This window comes from Cyanistes caeruleus, chromosome 5 (assembly GCF_971803275.1).
Source record: "Cyanistes caeruleus chromosome 5, bCyaCae1.hap1.1, whole genome shotgun sequence".
Lineage (NCBI taxonomy): Eukaryota > Metazoa > Chordata > Aves > Passeriformes > Paridae > Cyanistes > Cyanistes caeruleus.
Window position 1 is genome coordinate 27810125 of NC_141705.1, and position 27076 is coordinate 27837200.

At 39.8% G+C, this 27076-nt stretch overlaps 2 protein-coding genes across 3 annotated transcripts in view; one reads left to right on the forward strand and one right to left on the reverse strand.

The window, feature by feature from the left end:
• LONRF1 (LON peptidase N-terminal domain and ring finger 1) lies at positions 1 to 17216 on the reverse strand. Its single transcript, XM_086890115.1, has 12 exons — positions 16479 to 17216; positions 10335 to 10453; positions 8475 to 8597; positions 7736 to 7882; positions 6988 to 7225; positions 6812 to 6902; positions 5851 to 5965; positions 5208 to 5329; positions 3550 to 3708; positions 3283 to 3445; positions 2779 to 2931; positions 1 to 1252 (listed from the first exon to the last, which is right to left on the reverse strand). Exons 1-12 carry the CDS (start codon positions 17068 to 17070, stop codon positions 1094 to 1096), a joined length of 2181 nt encoding a protein of 726 aa, XP_086746241.1. The 5' UTR covers positions 17071 to 17216; the 3' UTR covers positions 1 to 1093.
• A 26-nt stretch (positions 17217 to 17242) lies between these two features.
• The window catches only part of TRMT9B (tRNA methyltransferase 9B (putative)), a 113298-nt gene continuing 103464 nt past the window's right edge, over positions 17243 to 27076 (forward strand). The window contains exons 1-2 of one of the 2 annotated variants that reach the window (XM_086890118.1): positions 17243 to 17402; positions 26530 to 26656. The gene's annotated coding sequence lies outside the window, so the exon portion shown is untranslated. The remainder of the gene's footprint in view (positions 17403 to 26529; positions 26657 to 27076) is intronic. The other variant, XM_086890117.1, reaches the window with a different exon arrangement.

Below are 27076 nucleotides of genomic sequence, written 5' to 3' on the forward strand. Positions count from 1 at the left end.
TTAAAAATATTACAAACTTTTAGCTTTTATTGAAAATTAAATATATTAGCAAAAGCAAGATTTAAGAAATATTTTACAAATGATTTACATACAAGAAAGCCAATATCAGACATATTCACAAATATGCAAACCTTTAATTACAAAAAGTACCTATTGGCAGCATGATGCTAACCTTGCCACTGCAGTGTGCTCTACTATTTATATGAATAAGGCATAGAACTCACATTTGCACCAACTTAAAAAGTTCAAATAAAACTTTAAGCTTTTGAATCCTGGATGCACAATCCCCGATAGACACACGCACGCACACTCTAAGATTTCTTCTTCTAAGCTCTACAAACTAAGTGTGTGCTCTGGAAGAATAGCCTGAAAAGCCCAGTAGAAATGTAACTGGTACTAGCATTTAGATTTCAGTTTCCTCTTTAAAATGTACAGGCCTAGGTATGTAAACCATATTCACAGTTTAAGTATTTTTAGACAGAAGTACCTTTTTTTCTGCATTTGTTCCTTAAAGTTGGCTCTCAGTTCAGCATACAGTTCATGTCACCTGCTTTGTGATGCATACATTGACAAGATAACTTAAAAAAAACCTGTGCCATATTCATGGTCAAGATAGTTAAACAAGAGTAGCAATATCCGACTGTGACATTCAATACTATATTTCAAATATTTGTGCAAACAGCAAAAAAACAGTTGTTTGAGGCAAACATTTGCAAAACCTTTATTACCTCCTCAATGTTGTAAACTTAGACTGTCAGCCTTAAGTCCTGTACTTCCACAGCTTAGAAAAGTCAATTGCTAAAAGGATCAAGTCTCAAAAAGGTTCTTTTCTACATAGTGCAAATTTTAATGTAGATAACGTGGAAAACATATCTAGCTGGGTTGACTTTGTGCAATTGTCAGTGGTCTTCTCTCATAGTTGAAGAAAGTGTGCATCCAATGAACCATGTGGTTCAGGAAGCCAGGAGGGTGGAGAGAAAAAACAGTTCCATTACACTTCTCAAACCAGTGCTAGATGTGCAAAGGCAGCAAAAATTCCAGCTGCTACTACAACCAGAACAGAGTAACTTTTCAGGAAGAACCAGGCGGTTAGTCACTTGGACTGGTCTCTAGAAAAATAGGTGAGTATATGTTGGATTTTTATCAGACGGTCTTTTAAAGACATCATGGAGAGAACTGACAGCTGGTATCTGGGGTCTACTGGGAGAACAGCTAGAAGCCACCAACACCAAGCAGGACCATTGGGCATTGCCTAGAAATAAAACATAAGCTGGTTACCAGTAACCAATGTTGTATGGTTGACTATCAAAAAGACATCAAAAGACAAAGTCATCGATGGCCAAGACTACTTCAAAGTTTGATACTAACTAGAGAATTCCAGATCTATGAGATTAGAAGAGTGCTGAAAGGATCTCTTTACCTCAACTGAGAAGTCAAACAAAGTACACTTAAACTAAGCTTTATAAATCAATTATTTTTAAGACAACATAGGGAGCTCACAGGTTCCTTGGGAAAAGATGGCTAAGTACAGGACAGCTACCCAATGACAAACCTCCCTGATAAAAATTAAATCTAATACTTGTCATGCTATTCTTAAGGCTTGAGTACTCTTGAAGCCTAATGTTTTCATTCTAATTAACCTTTATTTGAAGTACTTCTCTGTCACCTCCCAGTTCCACTTCCCTTCTCACTACATTCTAGACCGAGCAGGACTACTTAGAAAGTTTCCTCTAAGCAGTTAAAACTCTGGAACTTTTTCCTGCACTTTAATTACCAACAGCAACCATTAGATGTCAGGCCTTGAACTGGACTTAATACTCTGCAGCAGAGGTCCTACCACTGCAGAGAATACTAAGTACTTCAAATGATTTGCAAAAATATTACCAGTAGTGGTATACTCCAGAGTAACATTTCCTCACTTGCAGCTGTTACCACACAGCTGACACATCTGTGTCCTATTCTAAACCTCAGGTGCATACCCACAGTATTGCTACCCTGGTAATTATTGTGGTTTTGCACATATATTCCTCTTGCCTAGTATGTTGTTTTAAATCTTTTTTTATTAAATTGTTCTAAAATCACTTCTGACTTCATGCACCAGCCTCTACAGTCCCCCCTAGGGGGGACTATGCTAATATAGTTTCATAGAAGTATGTAGCAGATGGGTGAGGGACAAGCTCCCTAAGATCCCAATTCACGTAAAACTCTGCTTTGAAAACCAAATCTTACATATTTTTAAATGTTTCTTTTCTACAGCCTCCACTCCTTCAGGATCTCACCTTCATTAATTGTTTATAATAACCATCAAAATAGATTGCTGCAGCTAGTTTCTTAAGAAACATTTGTCAAATGCTAGCAGCTGCAGCAGTTTATGACATTAGCTCAGAAAGGAGGACAGTGTGATTACCTCTTTCCCAAAGAACTGCCTGCATGTGGCAGATTCAGTTTCTTCACTTTCACAGGGAGAAAAGAGCTTTTTCACTTGGAATTCTAACAGCTTTACACAAACTAACAGTTTAACTGTTACTGGAACTTAAACTGTTTTCAGTTTACTAGTTTTATTTTCACATCAGCATATCATCCATTTCCTGGAGAAACTGCTGACCATTGACAGAATTGCTTTTTGATGTTCATTGTAAGAGAAACAAGGTGCAAGCCTTATTGTCTTTGAAGTTGAAGAAAAAAGTGGGAGTTTTGCTTTTAATACTTAGCAGTTGGCAATAGGGTTTTTATTTTTAGAAATAAGTATCTAATAATGAATATTAAATGAAGTCTCACCTGTATATTTTCCTCCCTGTCAGGCATTGGTCCGAAGTGCTGAAGAATTTGAGTGCGAAATTTGTTTCTTAAGTTTTGGAACCAACTGCAGGCCTGATTGTAAACAAAATTGTGAAGCTCTCTCAATTTCTGTAGTTCTTCTGCATCAGCAACCTGTAGGAGGAAAGTTATGAAAATATGATTAGTGATAAATAAACAATTAAGGGGTTTAAGCTAAAATCAAAAAACACTCAATCTCAACTATATTTAGATACATTTCTTGTGCTCTCCGTAACCTTGACTGGTAATGACTGAATGGTAAAGAAGTATTGTGATATTTCTAAAGTTACAGCTTCAAACTACTGTTGAAACAAAAACTGTGTTTTTCTTATTTGCTTTAAAATAATAAAAAAATTAAGCTAGCTTCCAGGAACCTAAAAATTTGAAAGAGAGCTTTCAAGAATAAATCAAGCAAAAGTCTTGATGTATTAAAACTAGTATTTATTTAGATGGCATTCTGGATACCTTAACATCTTCCAAATATTCAATGTCTGCAGTGCAATAACCATCTTTCATGCCTCTCCGTAAAACTCTAAATCTCTTCCCACCAATGGTATCAACAACAGACCGTCCATCAGGTAGAAAATGAACGTTCCTAATTTGCAGCATGCAACCATAATCTGCAAAACTAAAAAGAAACCTTGTCAGTAATGCAATTATACACTTCTGAAAATATGCTTTTTGCAATTAAAAAATTACAAAAGAGATGGAAGAATTAAGATGTAAACTTACCCATTTTGAGAATCACTTATGCACATTCCAAACTGTTTAGTTCCAGTTTCCATACTCCTGCGAATCATGAGTCGGTATCTTGGCTCAAATACATGTAGAGGGCAAGGCACAGTAGGATATGCCATAGTGCAAACAAACATTGGAACATTCTTGGTCAAGCTTCAAGAGAACATAAAAAGAAATACATGCCTTCAAAATCTAAACATTGAGCTATGCCAAGACAATACATTTTTTCAGTATGTCTGCTATGTTTGAGGTCATAAAGCACTCTTTTCAAAGTCAAAATATGTTGTATAAACTTTCATGAATGATAAACCCACATACCAGTAACAGTAGCTGAATACCTATGTACTGATTTGCATACAAACTGGACAGTAAGCCTCACTGTTATCTAGGTAGTGAGTATCTAGTCCATGAATGAAGGGCTCTGTTTTGGGGATGAGGGTGTCAGCTACTTTTTCATTTTTGCTTTATTTTGAGCTATGAAACCAATTAAGCCCTCAGAGACACAGTTTTCCTGTAAGTAAAAAGATGTAATAGTAACTACACAGGAGCTAGGTCACCATTTAGATTATTTTCAAGAAGGGACTCCAGATCATAAGATTCAACTCAGTGTATAATCTGAACCTTGCATTATGCCTCAGCAGGTGTAACTGAAAAGCAAAGTTTTTTTCATCCTGTTTTATCAAGTATGTATAGCTGATAGTAGATACAATTAAATTATTATTAAAATTAGATATTTAATTTTAATGCCTTTCAGAGTATAAAATGTAATTCCACTGGATGGATTCTGTTAAATAAGCTGCATGAGCTTTAGTTTTAAACAGTTTTCCAACGTTCATATCTACAATACATAACAGTCTATGTATTTGAAGAACTCTCTGTGAGATAAAAAACAGGTTTACAAAAAAATCCCAACAATTTTTTTTGATTGAATATATCTGTATATGATTAATGCCTATCATGAATTGCTTTGCAAGAAATTCAATTCTCTGAGACTCTGCAGTCAATTGAAGACAACTTCATTAACAGCAGCAAAGCTAAAACCAAAGCTCCCTGACAGTGCATGCAGAAAGAGGAATGGAAGGGAAACATGCTTCAAAGAACCATGGAACAGTTGAGGTTGGATGGGACCTTAAAGATCATCTACTTCCAACTCCTCTGCTGTAGGCAGGGACACCTTCCACTAAATCAGGTTACTCAGAGCCTCATCCAACCTAGCCTGACCAACCCAGTGACCTTCTATGATGGAGTGACAAGGGAAGGGCTACAGATATCATTTTATCTGTATTTTTCTGTGAACAGTTCCCCTCTCAGTGTTCTCTCCAAACTGGAGAGAGATGGGTTTGATGGGTTATTAATTAAGGGTTGGATGGTTGCACCCAGAGGATAGAGGTCAATGGCTCAGAGTCCCAGTGACCAGCAGTGTCCTTCATGGGTCCGTATTGGGACCAGCACTGTTCAATTTCTTCATCAGTGACACAGACAACCCCAAGCTGAGACAACTGAAGAATGGGATGATATCCAGTGGGACCTGGACAAGCTTTATACTCCTTCTTGCACCCGTAATATACCACGATTAATGACTATAAAAATATTACTTTTCTAAAAAGGATTTCCATGCTAATTTCTCAATTTTTTCACAACAGGAAGCTTACTTGGAGTGTTCTGCAGTTTCTTCAGCATGAATTCTTTTTCTCTCAAATAATTCATCAGACAAATATTTCATTATTAATTCCTCCAGCAGTTCTGTGATACTATATTTTCTACTTGCAAGGTACTGTGAACAATTACAAAAATATTATTTTCATGTATCTTAACAAAAGGCTTGAGAAAATGCAGCTTTTTTATAAAAATACAATCTATGAAATGTGACAGAACTCATGAAAAATTAAAGCTCTTTAGTTTTTATGTTTCATTAATTAAAAGCAAATGATACTCTAATATTTGATAATTTGATCCTCTGTGTAAGTTCTTAGTGTCTGACAATTTAAATGTCTAACTCAGTTTGTATTTCTATGCTTACCAGAGACAGAACTGATTTCCCAAGACATACCAACGAGTGTATAGAAATCACAGAGAGGTTTAACTGAATAGTAACCAAAGTTTACAAATATGCAGGATTGAATTACACCACTGAAGTAAACAGTCACAGAACCATAAAACCTGGAAGACCCTGAGACCCTCTTCCCTTCTAGCAGTAATCCATAGCCCAAGCAAATCCAAATTGTTGGGTTCAAGTGAAACAGCCTTTAAAATTATACAGTATTTGTATTTGTGAGCTTTACTGAGAAACAATACCTCTTTCAAGCTCTCCTTACAGAGTGGACACTGTGGAGCATGATCTAAACACCGTTCCAAGCAACCTTTGCAAAAAGTATGTCCACAAGGGGTTGTTACTGGCTCAAAGAATAGCCTGAAACAAAATTATTAGAAGTTAGATGTAATGGCCAGTGTGTGTTTTTCTAAGAATTTCAGTGACTAATCTCTTGAATTTTTAAGACTAGTTAGACTACAACAAAGTAAAGAAATAATTAGTCCCAAGTCTCCTTGTTCTACTTTCTCCTCTATACTGCAGTTTGTTCATTTACTGCAACACTCACTGTTTTGTTTTCTGATGAAGCTGAACACATTCTAAAACTCTAAGTAATTAACCATTTACCCTAATATACAAAGATTTTGGTCTCCCCACATAGAGATTCGGAATACACAAAATTAGGTGATTCTTTGAGAAACTGTTTTAACAACAGTATTACTAATTATTAGTTATTAAACTAATAAATTAACTATGAATAGTTTAGTATACACCATACGTTTTATGGTGTTTCTTCTGAAAATCAGGATTATTCAGTAAGTTTTCAAATACAACATCAGCTACGTTTAAGTAGACTAATATTCTGAAGCATCTATGTCTCCCATATACAAGGTTCACAGGCTATGCTTCTAAGCATTAATCTTCCCAAAGTATTTATTGACTGAAGAACCCCTAACATTTAATCAGAAAAGATCCTGTCCTTTGACGGTTATCAGTTAACACTGCCAAGTTTAACTGAAAAGGCAACTTGATTAAAATAGTCCTGTAGTATATAGCACTGTAGCAAGTGACATTTAAATACACATTTAAGTGCAGGGATAGCAAAAAGCTGCAAATTATTGCCTGATATCAGAACTCTTAACAACTTACAAGTACCTCAGTTTATACATGTAACAGATACGCAGCCAAGCATGTGTAACAAACAGTGAATCAAGGACAAAATCTTACCTCATACACAGGGAGCACTCAAAATCTGATACATCAATCAAATCCCCTGGGATTGTTCCAAAAGCCAGTGTCATGTCCCTTTTTGCACTTTCTATGGAAAAGCAGGACAAGGTACTTCTTCAAACAAAGCCACAAGGCAGTAAATACTCTAAATTTCACAATAAGTGACTGTTTACCTCCTTGCTTTTTGTGTTTGTTTCTTCCATCTTCACATACAACTGTATCCTGTTCTGAAAAGGAAAGCTTTCTTTTTAACAAAGCACCTTTTCCTTGGCCAGAGAGAAGGGGTTCAGAAGACACTCTCTTTAAGCCATCTTCCTTGGCTAGGTCTTTTGTTGAGTTAAGAGCATGGGCAGACTGTGCACGATTTAAGCTTCCACTCACAGGCTCCAGTACATCGGATCCTCCTAAACTCTGTAACAATAAAATGAACCAAACTGTATTCTAAAAGTAACACAGATCTAGCTATGTGAGATGTGACTGTGCAAAGATGTACAAGCCAAACTGATGCCCACAGTTAGTGGCTACCCATTAACTAACCAGAAAAATTCTTAAGTCAAGACAGTACTCAAATTTGCTTGTAATTAACAATTCAAAAATCTTCACCTGCTTCAAATGAAAGAAAAATTATATTTCATCTGCTTCAAAAAAAACCAACTGTATTTCTCTTTATTTTGAAGTCCCTAATATGAAACTTCAGTACCTTATAATAATGTATTTATTACTCATTCTAGTGAACTAGAATGAGGAGTTTTAACACGACAAATGAAAATAAATTACTCCCAGACCAGGCTTCTTTTCCTCCAATTTAGCCAATTACATAAAATTAGTATTTACACTGGAAAGTGTGGCAAATCAGGGTATCAGTACATCTGATGTATACACATCAGTCAGAGACAGAAGTTACTGTAGAGTTTTTATTACCTGCAGAGGACAAAGCTGTAAATTGCAGTAAGATGCAGTCACTTCAGATCCAAGTATAAAGGGTTTATTTCTAATATGGGGTGAATTCCATGCTGATTCCTTCAGACTCTCACCTAGCTTCTCTGGTGACAAAACATCACACAATATCTAGAAAATACAGCTCAATGTCAATAACAATGAAAAAGAATCCAGACATACCTTCATTATAAATTTACATATCAAAAACTAAGAAGGTAATCTACATGAAGTTATTGTCATGAACAGATCTTTATTCAAGCAGTAACTGTGAAGGCAGAGTTGAGAACAAGCAGAAACCTACATTGCTAAAAAAGAAATTGATCTAGAGATCTTTTCTACTACAAGTCAAAGAGTGTTAAACATTATCAATTCAGTATCATGCAGCTTTTCAATGTGAATTTTTATTATCACAGAAAAAAACTTGTGCTCTGGGCTCTGAGAATTTCAGCTTGGAAAATTTCACTTGTTGCCTGCTTTCCAGTTTTCTACGTATTAATTCAGTAACTTCAAATGCAGTGTACTTCTCAACATGTATGTAAAACGTGTACATTGGGACTAACTCCTCAATGTAGTATGATTTAAGAAGTATCTTAAAAGGAATCTGCCACCTGAACGTTCTCTGTATGTAATGAAGATTTTAGATGCTCAAAGTCTATCATAATGGGAGTTTCATAAAAAAATCAAGTCAGAGATGGGAATCCAGTATCATAAATAAAATTACCTTTTCTACTTCTAGCTTGGCTGGAAGAAAGTCCTCATCAAGGGCTAAGCACTGTAGAAACAATTGTAAGGCATCACCTACAAAGCCAGAGTCTTGCAGCACTTTTCCTTTCTGAAAGTAGACCTGAGAAACAGACACCACAAAGACATTTGTAGGGAACAGGGAGAACTGCAGAATTGATCTTACAGGCATTGCAGCAATGCTAGAATTAGAACCTGCCATGACAGAAAGAATGTAGCTTTAACAAATTTGTACTGTGCACAGTGTGCCTGTCTGTCTAACACACATCCACTACAGTGTTTGAAAATAGTCATGGCATAGGCTGGTGTGAGTCTTCTTCCAGTTAACTTGTTCTGTCTAATATAAAGGGTTGAAAACCTCACTAGTGCTGAATTCACAGCCCTTAATTTCCCTCTTCTGTGAGCCTTTGGAGAGGAAGAACAGGAACAGGAAATGCAAATTATTACATAACCTCACACAACAGCTTACAGGATACATTTTTTGCTCTCCCCTTCATTAAAAGCTTTATGGTTCCAGCCTTCAGAAGACTGAATACAAATAAAACAATCCACACAACTGTTCATCCCTTACATATATCTCAACCTATATTCTTAAAACAAAACAATGCACTCTGAGAATTAATGGCTTCTTCCAACTATATTTTATGCTTGAACACTGGACACCAGCTGGGGAAAAAAGTCTGTGTATTGTTTCCCTTGAAAGAAAAAAAAAGAGGGAGGAAAGACTACTGGATTTGATGAACTTACTCAAAAGTAGATAACGTTAAAACTAAGAACTTACCTCAACTTTAAAAAGTTGCAATGACAGTAATTGAAATTCTTAAAGTTAGATAAAACCAACAGTTATGAAAAAAAAAAAAGTTAAAACAATAATATCTAATTGTATATAGGAATTTGGATAGTGGGCCAGAAGCTAAACTTAAAAAAAAATCCAAACAAAACAAAAAACAAATAAACAAAAACCAAAACAAAACCAAAAAAGACTCTACCAAACCCCAGAATGCAGTTTCTCCAGAATGACAGACAGTATGAAGAGTAACATCTGTTCAACAAGACTGTCAGATGAGGACATGCATCCTCTTTGATGGATTTGGCCAGTTTCCTTTAAGATGAACTCTGAAGAAGGGAAGTTTGCTAGTTGTCCCCTTACAGACAATTTATTTTCCTGCAGAGGTAAGGACTGTTACAGGAGTCCATCCATCAAACAAAGCTCAGTTAAGTGAAGTGATGCTTCTTTCCAAACATACAGAAAGAAGTAGACAGTACTACAAACACTGAGAGGTGAAAAGCAGGAGGCTTTATGAATTTGCAGTAGCCACAGAGTCGCTGAACACAGGAGAAACCAAGACAAGTGCAGGTATCTCCCCTTGTGTGGAATGATCTTGCTGCTCCTGCTGTGTTCAGAATTTAGACAGTGCAACAAGCGCTCTGAAGACCACAGACTCCCCAGCCGCCTGTACTATTTGCAAAGTCAGTTCCCACTGAGTTTATTTGGGCTTTTTGAAGACAATCTTTCCAAACTAAAACAGCAAAGTGTCCCTCTGTTAACAAAAATTAACAACTAAACAAAACAAGCCTCAAACCCCAGCTGTTACAGGTTACATCACCATGAGCTATTCCAACTCAGTGTCTTTGTCAACCAGCCCTAACCTGCCATACTCATGAGAAGCCTGTCTCATATGAATTAACTATTTTAAAAATGAGTTTTAGCATCTTGCATGTCTTAAGACACAACATTTAAAGTAGCTGGCTTAGGCTTTCCAATTGATGCATGTATAATTTGGAATTTATTGATTTTACAAACACAATATTGAAAAATGATGAGTTTATACCAACTTACCTCTGGCCAATTTGGCATTTTAGAAATAACAAAATTTAGATCTTCTATGGCTGTTTTATATTCTTGGAGGCCAACATATGACTCAGCTCTGTAAATTCTTAGCATCAAGTCACTGGGATCTGCAAACAGAAATTAGGTAAAATCTTTTAAAAATCAAAATCTTGTAATTTTTAATTAGATTTGCTTTCATAGTGATATGTAATAATTACAATTTTTCGTAAAATACTTCAATATTAGGGGAGTACCTTCTCTCTCACTCCCTAGTGTTTGGATAACAAAAGTGGCAGTAATTCCAGGTTCATGTCTTGTAAGCTAAGGAACAAATTTTAGATCTTAGTGTATCTTACAGCAACAAGAAAATTTATTTTCAAATATTGAACAGAGAAGCTCACAAAGCACTGCTACATACTGCTGGGACAACAAAAATTGAGGACTAAGTAAACTTTATCTTTACAGTATATCAAATCAAAACCACAGAAACCTGGGAATTCACTGCACTTGTATTGAAAGTCTTAAGTATTACAAAGTTTGCTTTCAAACACACAAGTTTTTCTGCAGACTGCAATTCGTTTTTATAGTGCCTGGCCCCTTCTGACTATGGCTGGACGTGCCACTTTCACAGTGGCATCTGTCTGGGAGGCACCAGAACCAGGGTTTATCACTGTGTGATTTCCAGAAAGCCTTTAGCACCAGCTAGCAGCCCTGTTTTAAGTTGTTGTTGTAGTGGAACTTCTAGAGTGGGGAAAAAGTAAAATGTGTTCAGTAAGGACAAGTTCCCATGTCCAACATACAGCATTTTGCACTTTCAGTACAGCAGCCTCTAAATGGGAAGCATATCCCTCTCCTTGCCACTAAAACTACGGTTTTGTAACACAACTAACTGCAGTTGCTGCTTGGAAAAAAATGCCAGAACACTGTTTTGATATTAATTGTTTTTAAAAATAGACCTGGTTTTCACTGAGTAACATAAACTAGTCAAAGGTTGGTCAACTGTAAACAATACTAAAATCAAATAGCTCTTTGTTTCAAGAAAGGCTTTATTGGAGGCTATAATTTCAATTTAGTTTTCTTAGTTTATTCTAAATGTCTAGTATAAATTCTCATAAATTTCCAACATAAGCCTTTTCTACAGTTAGAAGGCATCCTGGTCAATGTTCCGATAGATTGCAACACACTGCTTTGCACTTAGAGTCACAATACTACATGTAAAAAGATTTTAATGGAAAAGAAAGGGTTAAGAAAATCAGAGAAGAATTAATTTAGCTGAAATTGGCATCTTCCTGATTTGCCTTTGAGTTGACAGTTTCCCCTCAAACATAAATATTGCCAAAGCTGGTTTGTTTAATTTTCACATTTGACATAATAAAATGTTTGTTTTAATCAAACTCTGGGAAACTCTCTTTGAGTAAAACACTAATTCTGCAAGCAGAACAACTCTGAAGCCTGATTTCCTGTGGCTGTGTTTTGTGACTGCTATAGCCTAGCAAGGTGAGAGCTCAGATTAAACTCTTCAGATAGCTTTTCATGTTGTATTTGACTCTTTGGTGTCCAACAGAGTTAGTAGCAAACCAAACTCCTTTGTTCAGAGGCAGCAGTAAGTGCAGGTCTTTGTTCTCTGATAAGCTGCCTATTTGTACAGAATCAGAGGAAGCTCATCTGTTTCAGACTTCAAGTGCAGAACATGACCTGAGGAACTCCCAGGCTTTTTTCCTAGGGGGAAAATGAGGGGTAGTTTGAAGATAAAAATGTGAGTTCAAGTCTACAGCGGGTGGGCATTTCATCCACTTTTTTTTTTTTTCCCCATGAAAAATGCATGATTCCAACTGAACTAGTACAAAACAGAGCTTAGCTGAGATCCCAACCCTGCTGCTGAACACTGTTATTGAATGAACAATAGATATGACAAACTGGGTCTGAATATTCAGAAGACTGAAGGTAGATGATTACTAGTAGTGTTCCTCAAGGCTTAGTATTGAGGCCAGTCCTTTTAATATCTTCATCCACGATCTGGACAAGTGCACCAAAAGTTCACAAATTACTCAGGTTGGGTGGGAGTGTTGATCTGCTGGAGGGTAGGAAGCCTCTGCAGGGGGATCTGGACAGGCTTGATCAATGGGCCAAGGCTATTGGTAGAGGTTCAGCAAAGCCAAGCGCCAGGTCCTGCACTTTAGTCACAACAACCCCTGCAGTGCTACAGGCTGGAGTAAAAGTGGCTGGAAAGCTGCTGCAGCTGGTTGACAGCAGCTGAACATGAGCCAGCAGTGCCCAGGTGGCCAAGAAGGCCAATGGCACCTGGCCTGTGTCAGCAATAGTGTGGCCAGCAGGAGCAGGGCAGGGATTGTCCCCCTGTACTCGGCACTGGGGAGGCTGTACGTTGAATCCCATGTCCAGTTCTGGGCTCCTCACAACAAGAAGGACATTGAGGGGCTGGAGCAAGTCCAGAGAAGGGCAACAGAGCTGGGGAAGGGTCTGGAGCACAAGTCTGATGAAGAAAGGTTGAGTTTAACCTGGAGAAAAGAGGTCTCAGGTGGGACCTTCTCACCCTTTACAACTACCTGAAAGGAGGTTGTAGACAGGTGGGGGCTGGCTGTCCCTTCTCCCAGGCAACATAAGGAGAGGAAATGGTGCCATGAGAGGTTTAGTACAAGTAGGAACAGACTGCCCACAGCAGCAGTGGAGACACCATTCCTGGAGGGATTTAAAGATGCGTAGATATGGCATTTAGGGATATGGTCTAGTGATAGACTTAGCAGTGAGATACTAAAGGTTTGACTTAATGATCGGAGAGGTCTTTTCCAACCTAAACAATTCTTTGTTTCTATCTAAATTTACATATCCAATTTTTTAAATGGCGATTTAATTTCTTGGCTTTATTACAATGAAAAAACAATTTTGCAATGTGTCAGAATATATTTTAATGTTTTTCAGCAAAAGAGAGGATGCAAGCTAATTTTGAATCTTTGGATTAAAGAGCACAGAAACATAATTAGCTCTTGAACTTTCAATTTCAGTGATCAAATATATTGTAAATACAGAAATCATTCACTTCTAGCATCTCAAAGACAAATGACTAACTAAAAACACACCAAGTATTTGCAGCATATAACTGTGTGCATCAGTTTTTATTATTACATTAATAGAAAGTATACAAAGGTATACACACAAAAGCACATTCAATATGCATTCCTGAGTTTTATATTATTTCCAAAGCATCTACTCTTACTGTAAGTATAAACATACCAATAAATGAACCACCTCTGATCTGATTCTGCATGCTTTTTATATGGTTCTTAATAAATTCTTCAAAATAAAAGACATGCACATAAAAAACACTCTGTAGAAATACTTTAAGACACAGTATTTATTAACAAGTAGTACAGGGCCACCTTAATAATCAGAGTTGGAACACACAACCCTTAAGAAAGCGCCAAAAGAACTGGGCTTGTTTAGCAGAAAAATATTCCTGAATGCATTGGAGAACACAACAGAATCCAAAAATGGGTTACCTAGAAGACTCTACCGAAGTATGCAGTGAAAAAACAAGAGAGAATGGTTATAAACCAAACCAGTGGCAGTTAAGACTTGAAATAAGAGAAATTTTTCACTAGGGGGCTAATTATCCTTTGAGCAGGTTGCCCAGAAAGGCTGTGGAATTGTCAGCTTGTAGGTTTTCATGATCCAGCTGTACAAAACCTTAAGCAAACTGCTCTGATCACAGTATTTGTTCTACTTAAACAGGAGACTGATTGCTCAACAGATCTCCTGAGGTCCACTCTGGCAGGAATGAGTGACATTCACACCAAATTCAACACATCAGTGATGTGTTTCAGGACACTTGATTAAAGGCAAGCTGCACTTGCATTTTAATTCAAGAGACCTCCTTTAACTAAGCTATTTCATTTCAACTCCTGCAAGGAATATATCAGCTATATGAATGTTCAACAGAATTCAACAGAATGCCTAGGTTGGAAGAGACCTCCAAGATCATCAAGTCCAACCCAAATCCTTATGGCTTTTTAAAGTCACTTTTGCACAATGGCAAATATAACTCTTTCAAATGTTTCAGAACTGGAATGAAGTTAAGAAAATATGCCATTTGAATAGAAGTTTAGCATCAATGCCTTAGTTAGGACATCAGACTAATGTTTATCACAACTTTTTAACTACGTGCATTAAAAATAAACAAATGAAGCGGCAGTAAAGAAACGCTGAAATGGAACATGAACGATTTTAAACATTAATACATTTCTTATGCTACATCTTTTCCATCTCTAACTGTCTTCAAAATTCATGGTCTGAAGGAAGATGGAAAGTATACCAGCAGTTATTAATTTATCTATTGGCCTGGAATTACCTTCAGTTTGTAGTTGTGAATCCACAGCTCTAAATTCACATTTAAGGTATGTCTGCACTCTGAACCACAAAGTTCTTCAGTATCTTTTCCAGAATATGGGGAACGTCAATAATTCTCAGGATTGGAGACACAGAAAAGAATTGTACAACTGACCTTAAACTGAACTTCTAGCACTTAATTCTTGCACGTGTACTGAATCTGAATAATAAAATTTTGAATGCACATCACAGCTGGTAAGTATACTCAAATTTTAAACCCACTTTGAAGCCAAAATGGAAGATGTAGATTCACATAAAAAAATAAACAAAATTCTTTCCCTATAGATATCTAAATAATATTCCTAAATCCATAAAAGAAAGAGTAACAAAAAACATGCAATTAATTTACTGTTTTATTCTTTCAAAGCAGTCTTGAAGCATGAAACAGGAGCCCAGTAAACATATGTGATCAGTACCGGATTCATCAGTTTTACCCTGAAAACTACTGATATGTCTTTGTGACCTGTATGAGTCAATGCTTCCTGTACTTCAGGAAGAAGTCTGCATCTTATAGTTTCAAGATTTAAAATCCGTCCCATATCCTACACTTTGGAAACACCCTGGCAAATAAAATAGAATCGATAGCCAAAACTAAACCCCTTAAAATTAGGTTGCCAAAAAGCATATAAAATAGATCTTCGACTTAATCCCACCTACATTGAGACCAGTTTATTCTGGAACTAGACCTAATGTATCTCTTCAGAACAGATTGGAAGGATTAGACTTATGCAACCTTTTGGTTTTTTTCCTCCACTGCAGACAACTGTATAAACGTAACACACTTCATCAGTAAAAATATTAATTTCTAAATTACTGAACAGAAAAAAAATATCCTGGTGTAAATCATAACAGAGGCTCCCATGCCACCAGGTGTTAAAATCCATAGTCAAGTTAAAACAACAAAGGAATCTCTCGCTGGGTCCATCTAGGTGTATCAATCATACAAATTTGACTCTCTATACGAAGAGTAAACTTTGAAAAAATTAGCGTATCTTAAGAGTCCATGGTACCAGCCAGACACATATATTGCATCGGACAGAGGACAGCCTAAAAGCGTGCCTCTACCTCCCCTCTTTGCACCCTCTTCAACACTATATAAAACTCCAACCACACCCACCTATGATGTCACTGCCATTACACAACCTGTCCCCCTCCGTGCCTGGCTGCTTATGCAACTGGGCCCGGCCTGCTGGGAATTGTCTTGGTGACACTTAGGACTGAAAATAGGTCTCTCTCTCAGGAAACAAGGTTAAATACACCAACGGAATTTCTCTTTGCCCGCGCACGGCGATTACCAAACACATAGCGAAGGAGAGCCCGCGGACTCCTCTGTAAACAAGTCCCACAGAAGCGTGCGGGAGGAGACACGACGGAGCCCATGTGGGACGCTCCCGCACACCTCTGGAGTAAGCACAAGCAGGTGTACCCCACTACCAGGCTGGGCGCTCAGCCAGGGGCCGGGCAGCTGCACGTCCCCTGCACTCCGCTCTCTCAGTGGAGAGGTTCCTCGAATCCCTTCCAACTCGAGAAAACTTCGGACGCTCTTCACCGGACCGTGTCGATCGCTGACGGTCCCGCACTAGGGGATAAGGGCGCATTCACCTACTCCACCACACCCCCAGTCCCCCGAGCCTGCCCCCCCGGGCTACTGGCCCGTCCCGGTCCCGCCGGGACACGGGCGGCAGCGGCGGGGACCGCGCGGCTCCGGCGGGCGGCACGGGCAGAGGAAGGGAGCGCTCCCCCCAGCCTTACCTGCTCGCAGAGCCTGGTTGACGGCGTCCAGCGCCTCTCGGAAGCGGCCCTGGGCCAGGAGCTCCTCCAGCCGGGTCCCTGCCCTCGCTCTCTCGCACTCGCCCGGGAACCACTTCTCCGCCAGCCGGTTGAGGACGACGCTGGTGCGCAGCGGGGCCGCGGCCGTGCTGGTGCCCCCCGCCGGCAGCAGCCAGTCCCGGCAGCGGCGGCAGCGGGCCCGCAGCTCCCTGCGGAGGCAGCGGCGGCAGTAGGTGTGCCCGCACGGGACGGTCACCGGCTCGCCCAGGAACCTCCCGCAGCCGCAGCAGCGCAGCGGCCCCTCGGCCCCGCGCTCCCGGCCCGGCCCCTGCCGCAGGCGGTAGTTCAGCACCAGGCAGTCCACGAGGGTCCCGAGGCGCTGGGCTCCGCCGAGGGGGCCGAGGCACAGCGACGCCAGGGACGCGCCCACCGCTTCCTTCAGGCGGCTCGCGGGCACCAGCCGCGCCAGCAGCAGCTCCCGCTCTTCGTCCGCCCCCTCGCCGGGGCCCCCGCTGCCGCCCGGCTCCGGCGGCAGCTCCGAGCCCACGGTGGCGGCGGGAGAGGACGCTGCCATCGGCTGCGCGGCTGCGGCGGAGGGGGTGTGGCGCTCCCGCTCCGGACGCCGGGATGGGCTCCGGGCTCGGCGCGGGCGGGGGGCGGGAGGAGGCGGGGGGAGGTTACAAAACACCGCTCCACGCGCGCGCCGCCAACGGCGCGGGGTCACGTGGGGGGGACGGGGCGGGCCCGTCCGGGAACGCCCGGCCACAGGGGCGTCGGTGCCCGGAACCCCCGCAGCCCGCCCGGCACCGGGGAGGGGGGAGCGCCCCGGCCGGCCCGTGGGAGGCTGGCAGGGGAAGAGGGACAGCCCTCCGGGCTCCGGGTTGACTCCTGGCAGCGGCTGCCGTGGTGAGGGTCGGGCGTTAGCAGGGCTGTGGGGGAGGCAGGGATAGAGGGACAGAGCCGCCGGGGCGGGGAGAGAGGGCTCTCCAGCGGGGAACGGGGGTCTGTAGCTGTCGTGGCCCCGGAGGCATCACCCGGCGAGTGCCCGCCGCCCTCCCTGCGGCTGCTGCCCGCACTCCTCTTGGGCCGCTTGGGCTGGCCCCCTTCCCTTCTGTGTTAGTCTTTTAATGGAGGACACGATAAGATAAAAGTTACAAGGTTAAGGGAAAGCTCTTTGTCCCTAGGGTTTGTTTCCCCCCTGTCTTTGCGAGCGTTCCCCGCGCTCGCGGGACGGGCTCGCTGCGCGGCCGCGGTGCCGTCACAGCCCGGCGGGCAGCGAGCCGCGCTCCCCTCTGTGGGCAACGGGGGCGGGCTCTGCGCGGAAACACCGCTCGTGCTTCTCTTTTGCCTAAAGTAGTCACAGCGGGGAAATGCTTAGGTTTTCCAGGTGTATGCCAGCCTCTAATGATAGCTTGAAGCCTATTGCATAAGTGCTATGTATTTATAATTGTTACAGTGCCTTTCTTTTTTTTAACGTTAGAAGGCAGTCATAAATCCAGACGTTTGAGATAAATATTGCAGTACCTTTAAAACCTTCCAAGCAAAGCTTGCACATCAGGAAAGTTAATATACGGTCTTAAAAAGGGAACAAAGCTATATTTATTTTCAACTGTATTCTGTGTATGGCAGGCTGCAAAATGATGCTGAAAGTTGTTAAGAGAGCTGTAGGCAAAGATGGCATGATTAGAAATAACCAGATACAGCTGGATTTACATCTAGGTGTTTTATCTGACCTCAGCTACTCTAAACTTCATCCTTTGCCACTACAGTGTCTTTTAAATTCCTAAAGTCAAAAAAGATTTTATGGTAATTGAAGCATGAGGGGGTCGTGGGTATATTTTAAACATGGGTAGGAAAGATGGCCTCTTACAGTAATTAATTTAAAAATCATGTGAGTTAGGAAACTACAGTCTAAAGATCAAAGTAAAATATAATCCGTGGTGTGAACTTGAGTTGTGGTGGGATGATGTAAATTATGAATTATTATGAATGGTTTTAATGGATTATGGATTCCGCTGTCGACATGTCAAGTGTGAATTGACCCTTCACAAAGTATTGGACTTACACAATTTGGACAAAAGTAAAATTCTGAAAGAAATACTCTTAAAGAGAACAGTAGTTTATTTTGCATTTCAGATTAGATTACTCATGGAAAGACAGAAGAAAAATGAAACAGGACAAAGCCCTGTTTTAGGGTTTGTGGGATTTAAATTAGGATAGTATGGCTGTCCTCTGATGGAGCAATTTAAAACAGTGGAAATGAAAACCTGTTTCCACCATTGCCACTTCCAATGATTCCTATAAAAGTTCATAGTGTTTCTACTAAAATTTCATTAGTGATTCAAGCAATCATGAGTGCAGTCAATGCAATCAACTATTTTACATAATTTCCAGTGTAAAGGAACAAAATACTCATGGCTTTGCTAGCGCTAGTGTCTTGAGCAGAAGAGTTGAGGTTTTTCCCATCATCTTTCTCTTCAAAACTGAAATAGTGGAACAAGGAATTTGGAGTAGGTTGGATGGGTAGGGAGCCTGACATTTTGTATTGCTCCCACCAGCTGTAGAAATGTATGGTATCTCAGAGATTATTTAAAAGAAAGCTAGACTATATATTCACCTCATCCTTATTCTCTATACATTATGTTTTTATCCCTGTTGGAAATGATACTGGGCCTCGTTAGACTGTGATGTTACCCAGTGTTGACATTCTTATATCTTTGAACTACAGTTGACTGTTTCAGCTTTGGTTTTGTATATTATTCCACCTTTGGCATATTTAACTAAACAAGAAAAAATCCCTCAAATTCCAAGTTTTTCACTGTGTTACCATCAGGATGTGATAGTTATGTAAGAGAGGAAAAAAAGACATTTTCAAGATTAGATAACACACAGCTCCACCACCACTCCATTAAAATAGCACGCTCAAAAATCTTTTTTCTTTTTTTTTTTCCTCTGCTTGTAGGGTCAGATAAATGATATTTTAAAACCACAAAGCATTGCCATTGTACAGTTCATGTGGGCCATTCTAAGAAAGATTTCAGGGACTGTCCTTTCCCATCCTGCTGTAGAGCAGTATCTTACTGCTGGTTATGGAAGTTAGTTGTTCTCATTCAGAAAGGTACCTGTAAAGCACTGTGCTTTCAGTACAATAGTGAGGTAGAAGTAATTCCTTTCTTATGCTTTTTAAGGTATTGGTTGAATGTTTTTCCAAGCAATTCCTTGTATGAGTAGTGTGTGCAACCCAATTAGACATGAGATGGCAATAAAACAGTGGTTGAAGTTGTTTTTTATCCCACTTTAGGTAAATTAAGCACAATGATTCTGAGTCAAGGTCTTCAGAAATCAACAGCAGTATGAAAAAAGTAAAGCAAGACCAACCCAGGCTAAGGGAACAGGCAGTGGGCCTAAAAGTTAATGGCTATATACTGGAAATCTGGAGCCAAGCCCCATTTTTACAGGCCCTTGGCATATACCCCAAGAAAAAGTAGTTAACCCAAAGGATGTAGTTCTATTCTAAGAGAAATAATGACTTTCTGACTGTTTCTCCTCTTTTTCTTTGAAGGCAGATGCAAGTTACCCAGCTATTGTAACTTTTTGCAGAGATATATGTAGCAAAGGCAAAATAAAATGATTTGGAGAAAGATTAGATTCGGCAAATAAGAGTCATACTTAAAAAAAGAAAAGCATAATATTCCTGAAAACTATTTTTTTCTACCAAGAAACCATTAAATACCATTTCTTCTAGGAAAAAAAAAACCAAAATTAAAACAACCAAAAAAGGAAATATCAAGCCATATTTAAAATTCTTGAGTGGCTTTTGAAGACCTTAGCACCTTAGCTGATAATGTTTGAGTTCTATCAGTCCTGGTTAAGAAATAATGCTTAGAATCAACTATGATTTGTTTTGTTTCAGATTTTCATTGTTGTTTAGTTGACTTTGGGGCTTTAGTGAGATAATTCTGGCAGAGAGCTTTTTAAATGGAAAAATGCTCAGCATCACTGCAGTAAAACAGGCACTAATTCTTGTTTGTGCAGCACACACAGTGGTGGGCAGAACTTGGGTTTGAATAATTATTTTTTTTTTGTTAGGAGCGGTCAAAATGCTACATTTGTAGCTTTGTCTCAGAAGTTATTTTTGTGATGAACTGAAGAGGGCTAGACTGTCAGCAGTGCTGTGGCCAGCAGGAGCAGGGCAGTGATTGCCCCCTGTACTCAGCACTGCTGCAGCTGCACCTTGAGTGCTGTGTCCAGTTCTGGGCCCCTCGCTACAAGAAGGACATTGAGGGGCTGGTGCAAGTCCAGAGTAGGGCAACAGAGCTGGTGAAGGGTCTGGGACATAAGTCCTATGAGGAGCAGCTGAGGGTACTAGAGTTCATCCCAGTTAGTCTTTCCAAAAAGAATTTTAAGTGAACAAAATTTATTTTAGATTTTTTCTTTTGGCAAAGGCAAGATTTCTAGCATTTTTATGAAATGTGTTAAATACAGTGACTTCTGCTGCACAAAACCAGTATTTAGCTGTCTAAATAAACTGCTAATTAACAGTCAAGTGCTTGTTGGGATTTCCCTTCAGCAAATCTGAATTCTGCTTCATAGCATAATATGGCGATTGCCAGTGGATAAGGGAAAGACTATGAATCTGGTCTGCCTAGACTTTAGTAAAGCCTTTGACACTATTTCCAACAGCCTTCTGGAGAAACTGGCTGCTCATGGCTTGGACAGGTGCACTGTTCCTGGCTGAAAAGCTGTCTGCATGGCCAGGCCCAGAGAGTGGTGGTGAATAGTGTGACATCCATGTGGCAGCCAATCCCTAGTGGGGTTCCCCAGGGCTCAGCACTGGGACAAGTTTGGTTTCATATTTTGATCAATGCTTTGGGGGTCAGTCTCTGCTCCAAGAAATAAGCTATAGAATGAGAAAATGGCCTCAAGTTGCCCGATGGGAGGTATAAATTTGCTACAGAGAAAGCTTTCCTCACTGAAAGGGTGGTCAAGCATTGGAGCAAGCTGGCCTGAGCAGTGGTGGAGTCACCATCTTATGGAGGGATCTAAACAAGCTATAGATGTGCCAGTTAGGGACGTGGTTTAGTGGTAGCCTTGGCAGTGCTGGGTTAACAGTTGGACTTGATCTCAAAAGTCTTTTCCAACCTAAATGATTCTCTGCTTCTATGTCCTCATTTTCGATTCAATTAAAGTTTTGGAGGTGTCTGCCTGCTTTGTCAAGAGAGCCCTGAGGAGCTCGCTCCTGATGGGTGATTTTAGACTTGGGGTAATGACCCAGGAGATGCTGGTCCCCATTCTTCCTTCCCAGTTATCAGAATGGTAGTTTGTCTGTGGTGCTGGGAAGTCTCCTCCCATCTCCACAATTGTTTTCAGTCTTAACATACCAATGTTATGGACTGATGGGGTTTTTTTTTCCTCCAGTCAGAGACTACTTGTTTTCAGTAGATCCAGTGACACTTTTGAGATTTGTCTGAATGAGATTTCTCACACTTTGATGATGATGATGATGGCAGCAACACTTGTCCTAAAAATACAAATGACAAAGGTTGACCTCTGGGGTTAGAATGTATAAAAGGAGTGAAAGTTTAGAGCAGATTTTATCTGCTAGGGGAGGCTGAACTGACTAAGTTTCCAAACGTGACAGAACTGACAGCCATGACCCTCAGATGTTCAAAAATCTGGGACACTGGCTGTAGATCAGCAAGCACAGTATTGCTTACAGGAAGGAAGAAAAAGGCATTCACCATGTACAGACAATTAAGCTACCTCAATAGTACATTAGGGATGTAGAACACATTTTCAAGTGAAAAACTAATGGGAGACATGAAGCTAGCATGAATACCATAACCCATAACCCTTGAATTTACCTAACATAGGCTAAAGTCAACCTAACTAACTCTGCTTTTGTTTTTGTAAGGGAAATTATATTCTGCAGACAGGCAGTGCTCAGGCTCTCATCTCTTTGGACTTGAGTAAAGCAGATGATATAATGAGCCATGTGGAGAATTTTGGCTGAAACCGAGTAAGATGGAATTGCTAAAAAGTTGTCAGGTCCAAAAGATCCTGTTAAATGCCTATGGAAATGGATCATGAGATAGGAAGAGCTTCCTGTCTGAAAGCACACTTCATATGCATTTTTTGAGGATCAGCTTTGGTACTAATTTTTCTTGATATTTTTATGAGTGACCTTGGCTCAAAAAGGCAGGAAATTGATCTTTTGGTTTGGCAGCAAGTAAGAGAGTGATGTCAATGAGGAGAAAAATGTCAGACAGAAAGAAACCGACCTGCTTGACTGCTGGGATAGTAGAATTGGAAGAATTGTAGTCATGCAAAGTGTCAAACCACGTACATCTATTGAGAAAAAATATTGCTAGATCCTGATAGTTTATTAGTCTGAAATGATAGAAGAGGAGAAAGAACAGGAAGCTATAAAAAAACTGATACAAGTCTAGACTTTTTTTTTTTTTTCTGTTGAGATAAGGAATTATTCATTGTGCTATACATGACTCAGGTGAACAGTCACACAACAAGACAGTTCTGGTCAAGTTACTTGTAAAAAAAGAGGAAGCATAACTAACTGAAGGAGGAAATAATTTGGAGGATAATTTGGAGCAGAGGTACTGTACAACGAGAGAAATGGAGAAATGCTTGCTCCCCCACTGTCTTGCCAAAATGAGGATGAAAAGGGGGATATGATTGCCCTATATAAGTGATTTATGACAACAGATAGCAACTGACACATAAGAACAAAGTTGAAGTACATGACTAAAAGAAATTTGGATTGGTGATTAGAATACTCCTGAGAATCTGAAGTGAGAATATGGGGTGGTTTCTGAGAAACAGTGGGAGGATTTACACACTGTCTAATAGTGCTTGTTAATGCCAGGACAGGGATTACCTGACACACAAGCTGCTATAGCAAGGGACTGGATTCAGTCTGAACAACAGAAAACAGTTCATCAGTAGGAAACAAGTTATTAAATAGAAGAAAAAATTACAAACTGCTACCTAAACTTTTCAACTACTGAGTTTACCCCTTAGTCATTGTTACAGAGTGAATGTTTCAGCGTGTCTCATCTGAGTAGGGTGATGAAGGAACAGTTGCAAAGTCAAAGAAAAAATGCCCCCCAGGTCTGTGGGAAAAATACAAACTAATTAGGGAAGAAGACTTTGAAGAAGTGTGAGGGAAGAATAGGAAACCTTTCCTTTGCAAGACAACAGGAATAAGGCATCTACCTAACCCTGTGCCCAGTTAGGATACCCAACACACTGGCAGGACTGGCAGAGAAGGTAGCTGCTGTAAGTGCAGCAAAATGTCCACACTCACCTCGTGTTACCATACACAGGCATGTTAGCCACTACTTCTGTGGTTGCTAAAATTGAATGGGGAGAGAAAGCAGCAAAATCCAAGTTTAGCAACCTAGAGCTTCCTCTCGTAGCACTCCAGAGAGGAAGTGCTCATGAGTGCTGCCCTGCCTCTGCAAACCATGCATGGCCCTGGGGACTTCCCAGAGATCGTGACTATTTAAACCATTACCTTTTGCTTTTCACTCCTAAATGGCTGTTCTGTCATTCTCACTGCTTTAGCTGAAATGGGCATGTTCCACTTCAGGTGGATCCAGTGAAGGACAGAACAGGCCATGCTAACACCTTTGGTGATGGCTTTAAATGGAAAAAGACCAGCTGAGCTGAAGTTGAATCCTCTCATGGGGAAATAAGCTTGTTACTACTGATAAAATTTTTGTTCAATACCATTTTATAATTTTTTAAAAATCCATACACAAGCAACTGGCAAAACCCCAGTATAAACAGCCCTGTGAAAATGTCTGTGCCAAATGCTTCTCTGAGACACTTGACATCTCTCTAATAATATTTTTTGTAATTGCTTCAGAAGGAAAGTGTGCAACATAACCTGCAAATGGTTCATGCATATTCATGCATTCCATGTGTTAACTGCTGGGGAATGGCTTCAGATTGCTTCCCATTATAAATTGTTACTTACTTACCATGCCAGTTGGTGACCAAGGTAGCATATGTGAAATGAATTTGCAGTTTCTATTACTATTAGTTGAAATTTTCCAGTGAAACATAAAAAAAAAAATAAATTACCCTTACCCATCAATCAGGAAGGAAATACTTTGTAGAAGACTATTTGTTTAGATAATCTGACAAAACATGGGTAAGTTTTCATGAAAAGCATTTTCCAAATATCCAGGAAGATAGCACTGGTGATTTCTGTATATTTCCAAATAGCTCTACCATCAGACTAGTCCCCACATGCCTCTAATGTGGTAAAATACCTGTTGTGGAACAAGAAACTGATTTTGGGAAATTCTTGTCAAATTCTTGCCATTTCTTGTCAAAGGTCAGCTCCTGGCTCCACAGCAATAGTCTCCTGCCATGTGTCTGTAGCTGCAGTTAAAAAACTTCCAAATTCCTATTGAATCAGCAACTGGGACCTGGCTTCCAGCCCTCCTCACATAAAAACATTATACGCAAAATTAATAATGATATATACCCATTAGAGAAAATCAGGTTTTTCTTGAGAATTCACAGTAATTTCCCGCTTCTAAAAAGCAGATCTGTTTAGAAAAGCTTTTTTACTTTTTCATCCATGAATAAAAATATTTTGCCTCAGCTTTATGGTATTTATTTTGTCCTAAAGTAGTTAAAAGACATTAAAATTGATGCTTGATGTTTGAGTCACTTCAGCCCTGGCTAAGAAATAATGCTCAAAACCAACTTGGTTTTGTTTTGTTTCAGTTTGTTCTGTGTTGCTTAGTAGACTTTTGGGGCTTTAGTGAGATAGTTCCAGCAGAGAGATTTTCAAATGGAAAAAAGCATCACTGCAGTTAAGCAAACACTAACCCTTGTTTGTGCAACACAGTGTTAGGCAGAAGTTGGCTTTGAGTAATTTTTAGTTGTGTAATATATATATATATATATATATAATATATTTATATGTAATAAAATGTAGCCACAAAGCTACATTTGCAGCTTGGTCTCAACAGTTAATTTGAGCTGAACACAGACTGTTACCACTGCCTCTAGCATTTCTATACAACACTGCAATGTGAATTTTCCAAAGGCTCTTAATCCCCTTTGAGAAAATTTGAGCTATTGGTTGTCAACACTTTTGAAAGAAACCAGCCCCGTAGTATGTTATTTAATTACACAGTAATTATGTATGGACTAGTGTAAGAAAAAATTACCACACATAGGATAAATAGCTAACTACATGTTAGAAAGATAACGATCTCATTAAAAATAAAAAGAGAGGCAAAACATAATAGGATCTACAATACTTAGGTAAAGACAGAGAGGTTATTGGCTTGATCCAATAAGGGACTTAAATATCTATGGTAAGGTTTATGGAGAATTCAGGTGACTAAGTCAAAAAATGCAGTCACAGCTCACACAGCTGCTGTCTAACCTAGGTGTGCCTAAAATCACAAGGCTCTCCCTGGATTGTAATCTGTATCTTTAGAGTGTCTCAGATTTTTCTTTCGTACACAGTGTGCAGCAGCTAGAGCACTTCAGGCACTTACTTCACATTCAGGCATTTACAGTCCTCAGCTGAAAAGTTCAAGGACGCTATTTTGTCAGGGTACTCGGGCCACACCAGGCACAGATTCACATTCTGAAATTCTTAAGTTTGTCTAGCTGCTGGCTTTTAATATGAAGGATGGAATAACCTTTTATTTAACAATCTGTTAGATTATTGATACATGGATAATTCTTGTACATCATTTCTGTTCCTACAGACAACAGGATTCTTTGCTTCATTGTGGCATGACTTTTAACAGGAACAGGGCAGCATGATCTTTGTTTTCAGTAGCTCTGTCTCTTGCTGGGTAGAATCACTTTTCTGCCCTATGTTGATTTGCATCTTTTTTCTTTAATGGGGAAACAGCAACAGTGGGTTGCTGTATAGGAGGCACTTGTTTTCTCATTTCCTTCTGTTATCCTGGCTGTGATTTAACAGAATACTGCAAGCCCTGCTCCTCTATATTTTTTTTTTTTTTTTTTTTAACAGAATGGTAGCTGGATCCTACAGTTAGGAGGACTCTAAGCTGCGAATTTTAAATGCACTGTGTTATCTGTGTTGTGGCCTGACTTAAGTTTAAGGAATTGCAATAATGCTGCTGCATTTCTGGGGTTTGGTAAGTCTGGTAATTATACTTTGAAACTGTGGAATTGACTATACTGGAAACACTGATAAGTGGAGTCACTCATATCCCTGTTTTCACGTTCATCTTATTTTTTCTTTTCCCATATACAATAATATGTGGTTGCAGATTCCAAAGTATAGCTGCATGTTTCTACATGTGCAAGGCAATAAACTTAAAAATGTGATCAAGAGGGTCTTATTTTAAATTATTACAGTTTTAAAAAGTACCTTAGCTCCATATATGAATCATGTTTATCTTTCCTTCAGGAAGAGAAACCTTGGACTGATCAGACTCCTTCCTTCAGCCTTTGTTGCTTGTTAGGAGAGATGCATATAATCTACAGATTTATAAAATAGCTAAATAGTCACTGGAAAATGTGCTCCAATTAATATAAATTGTATTTATTCAAAA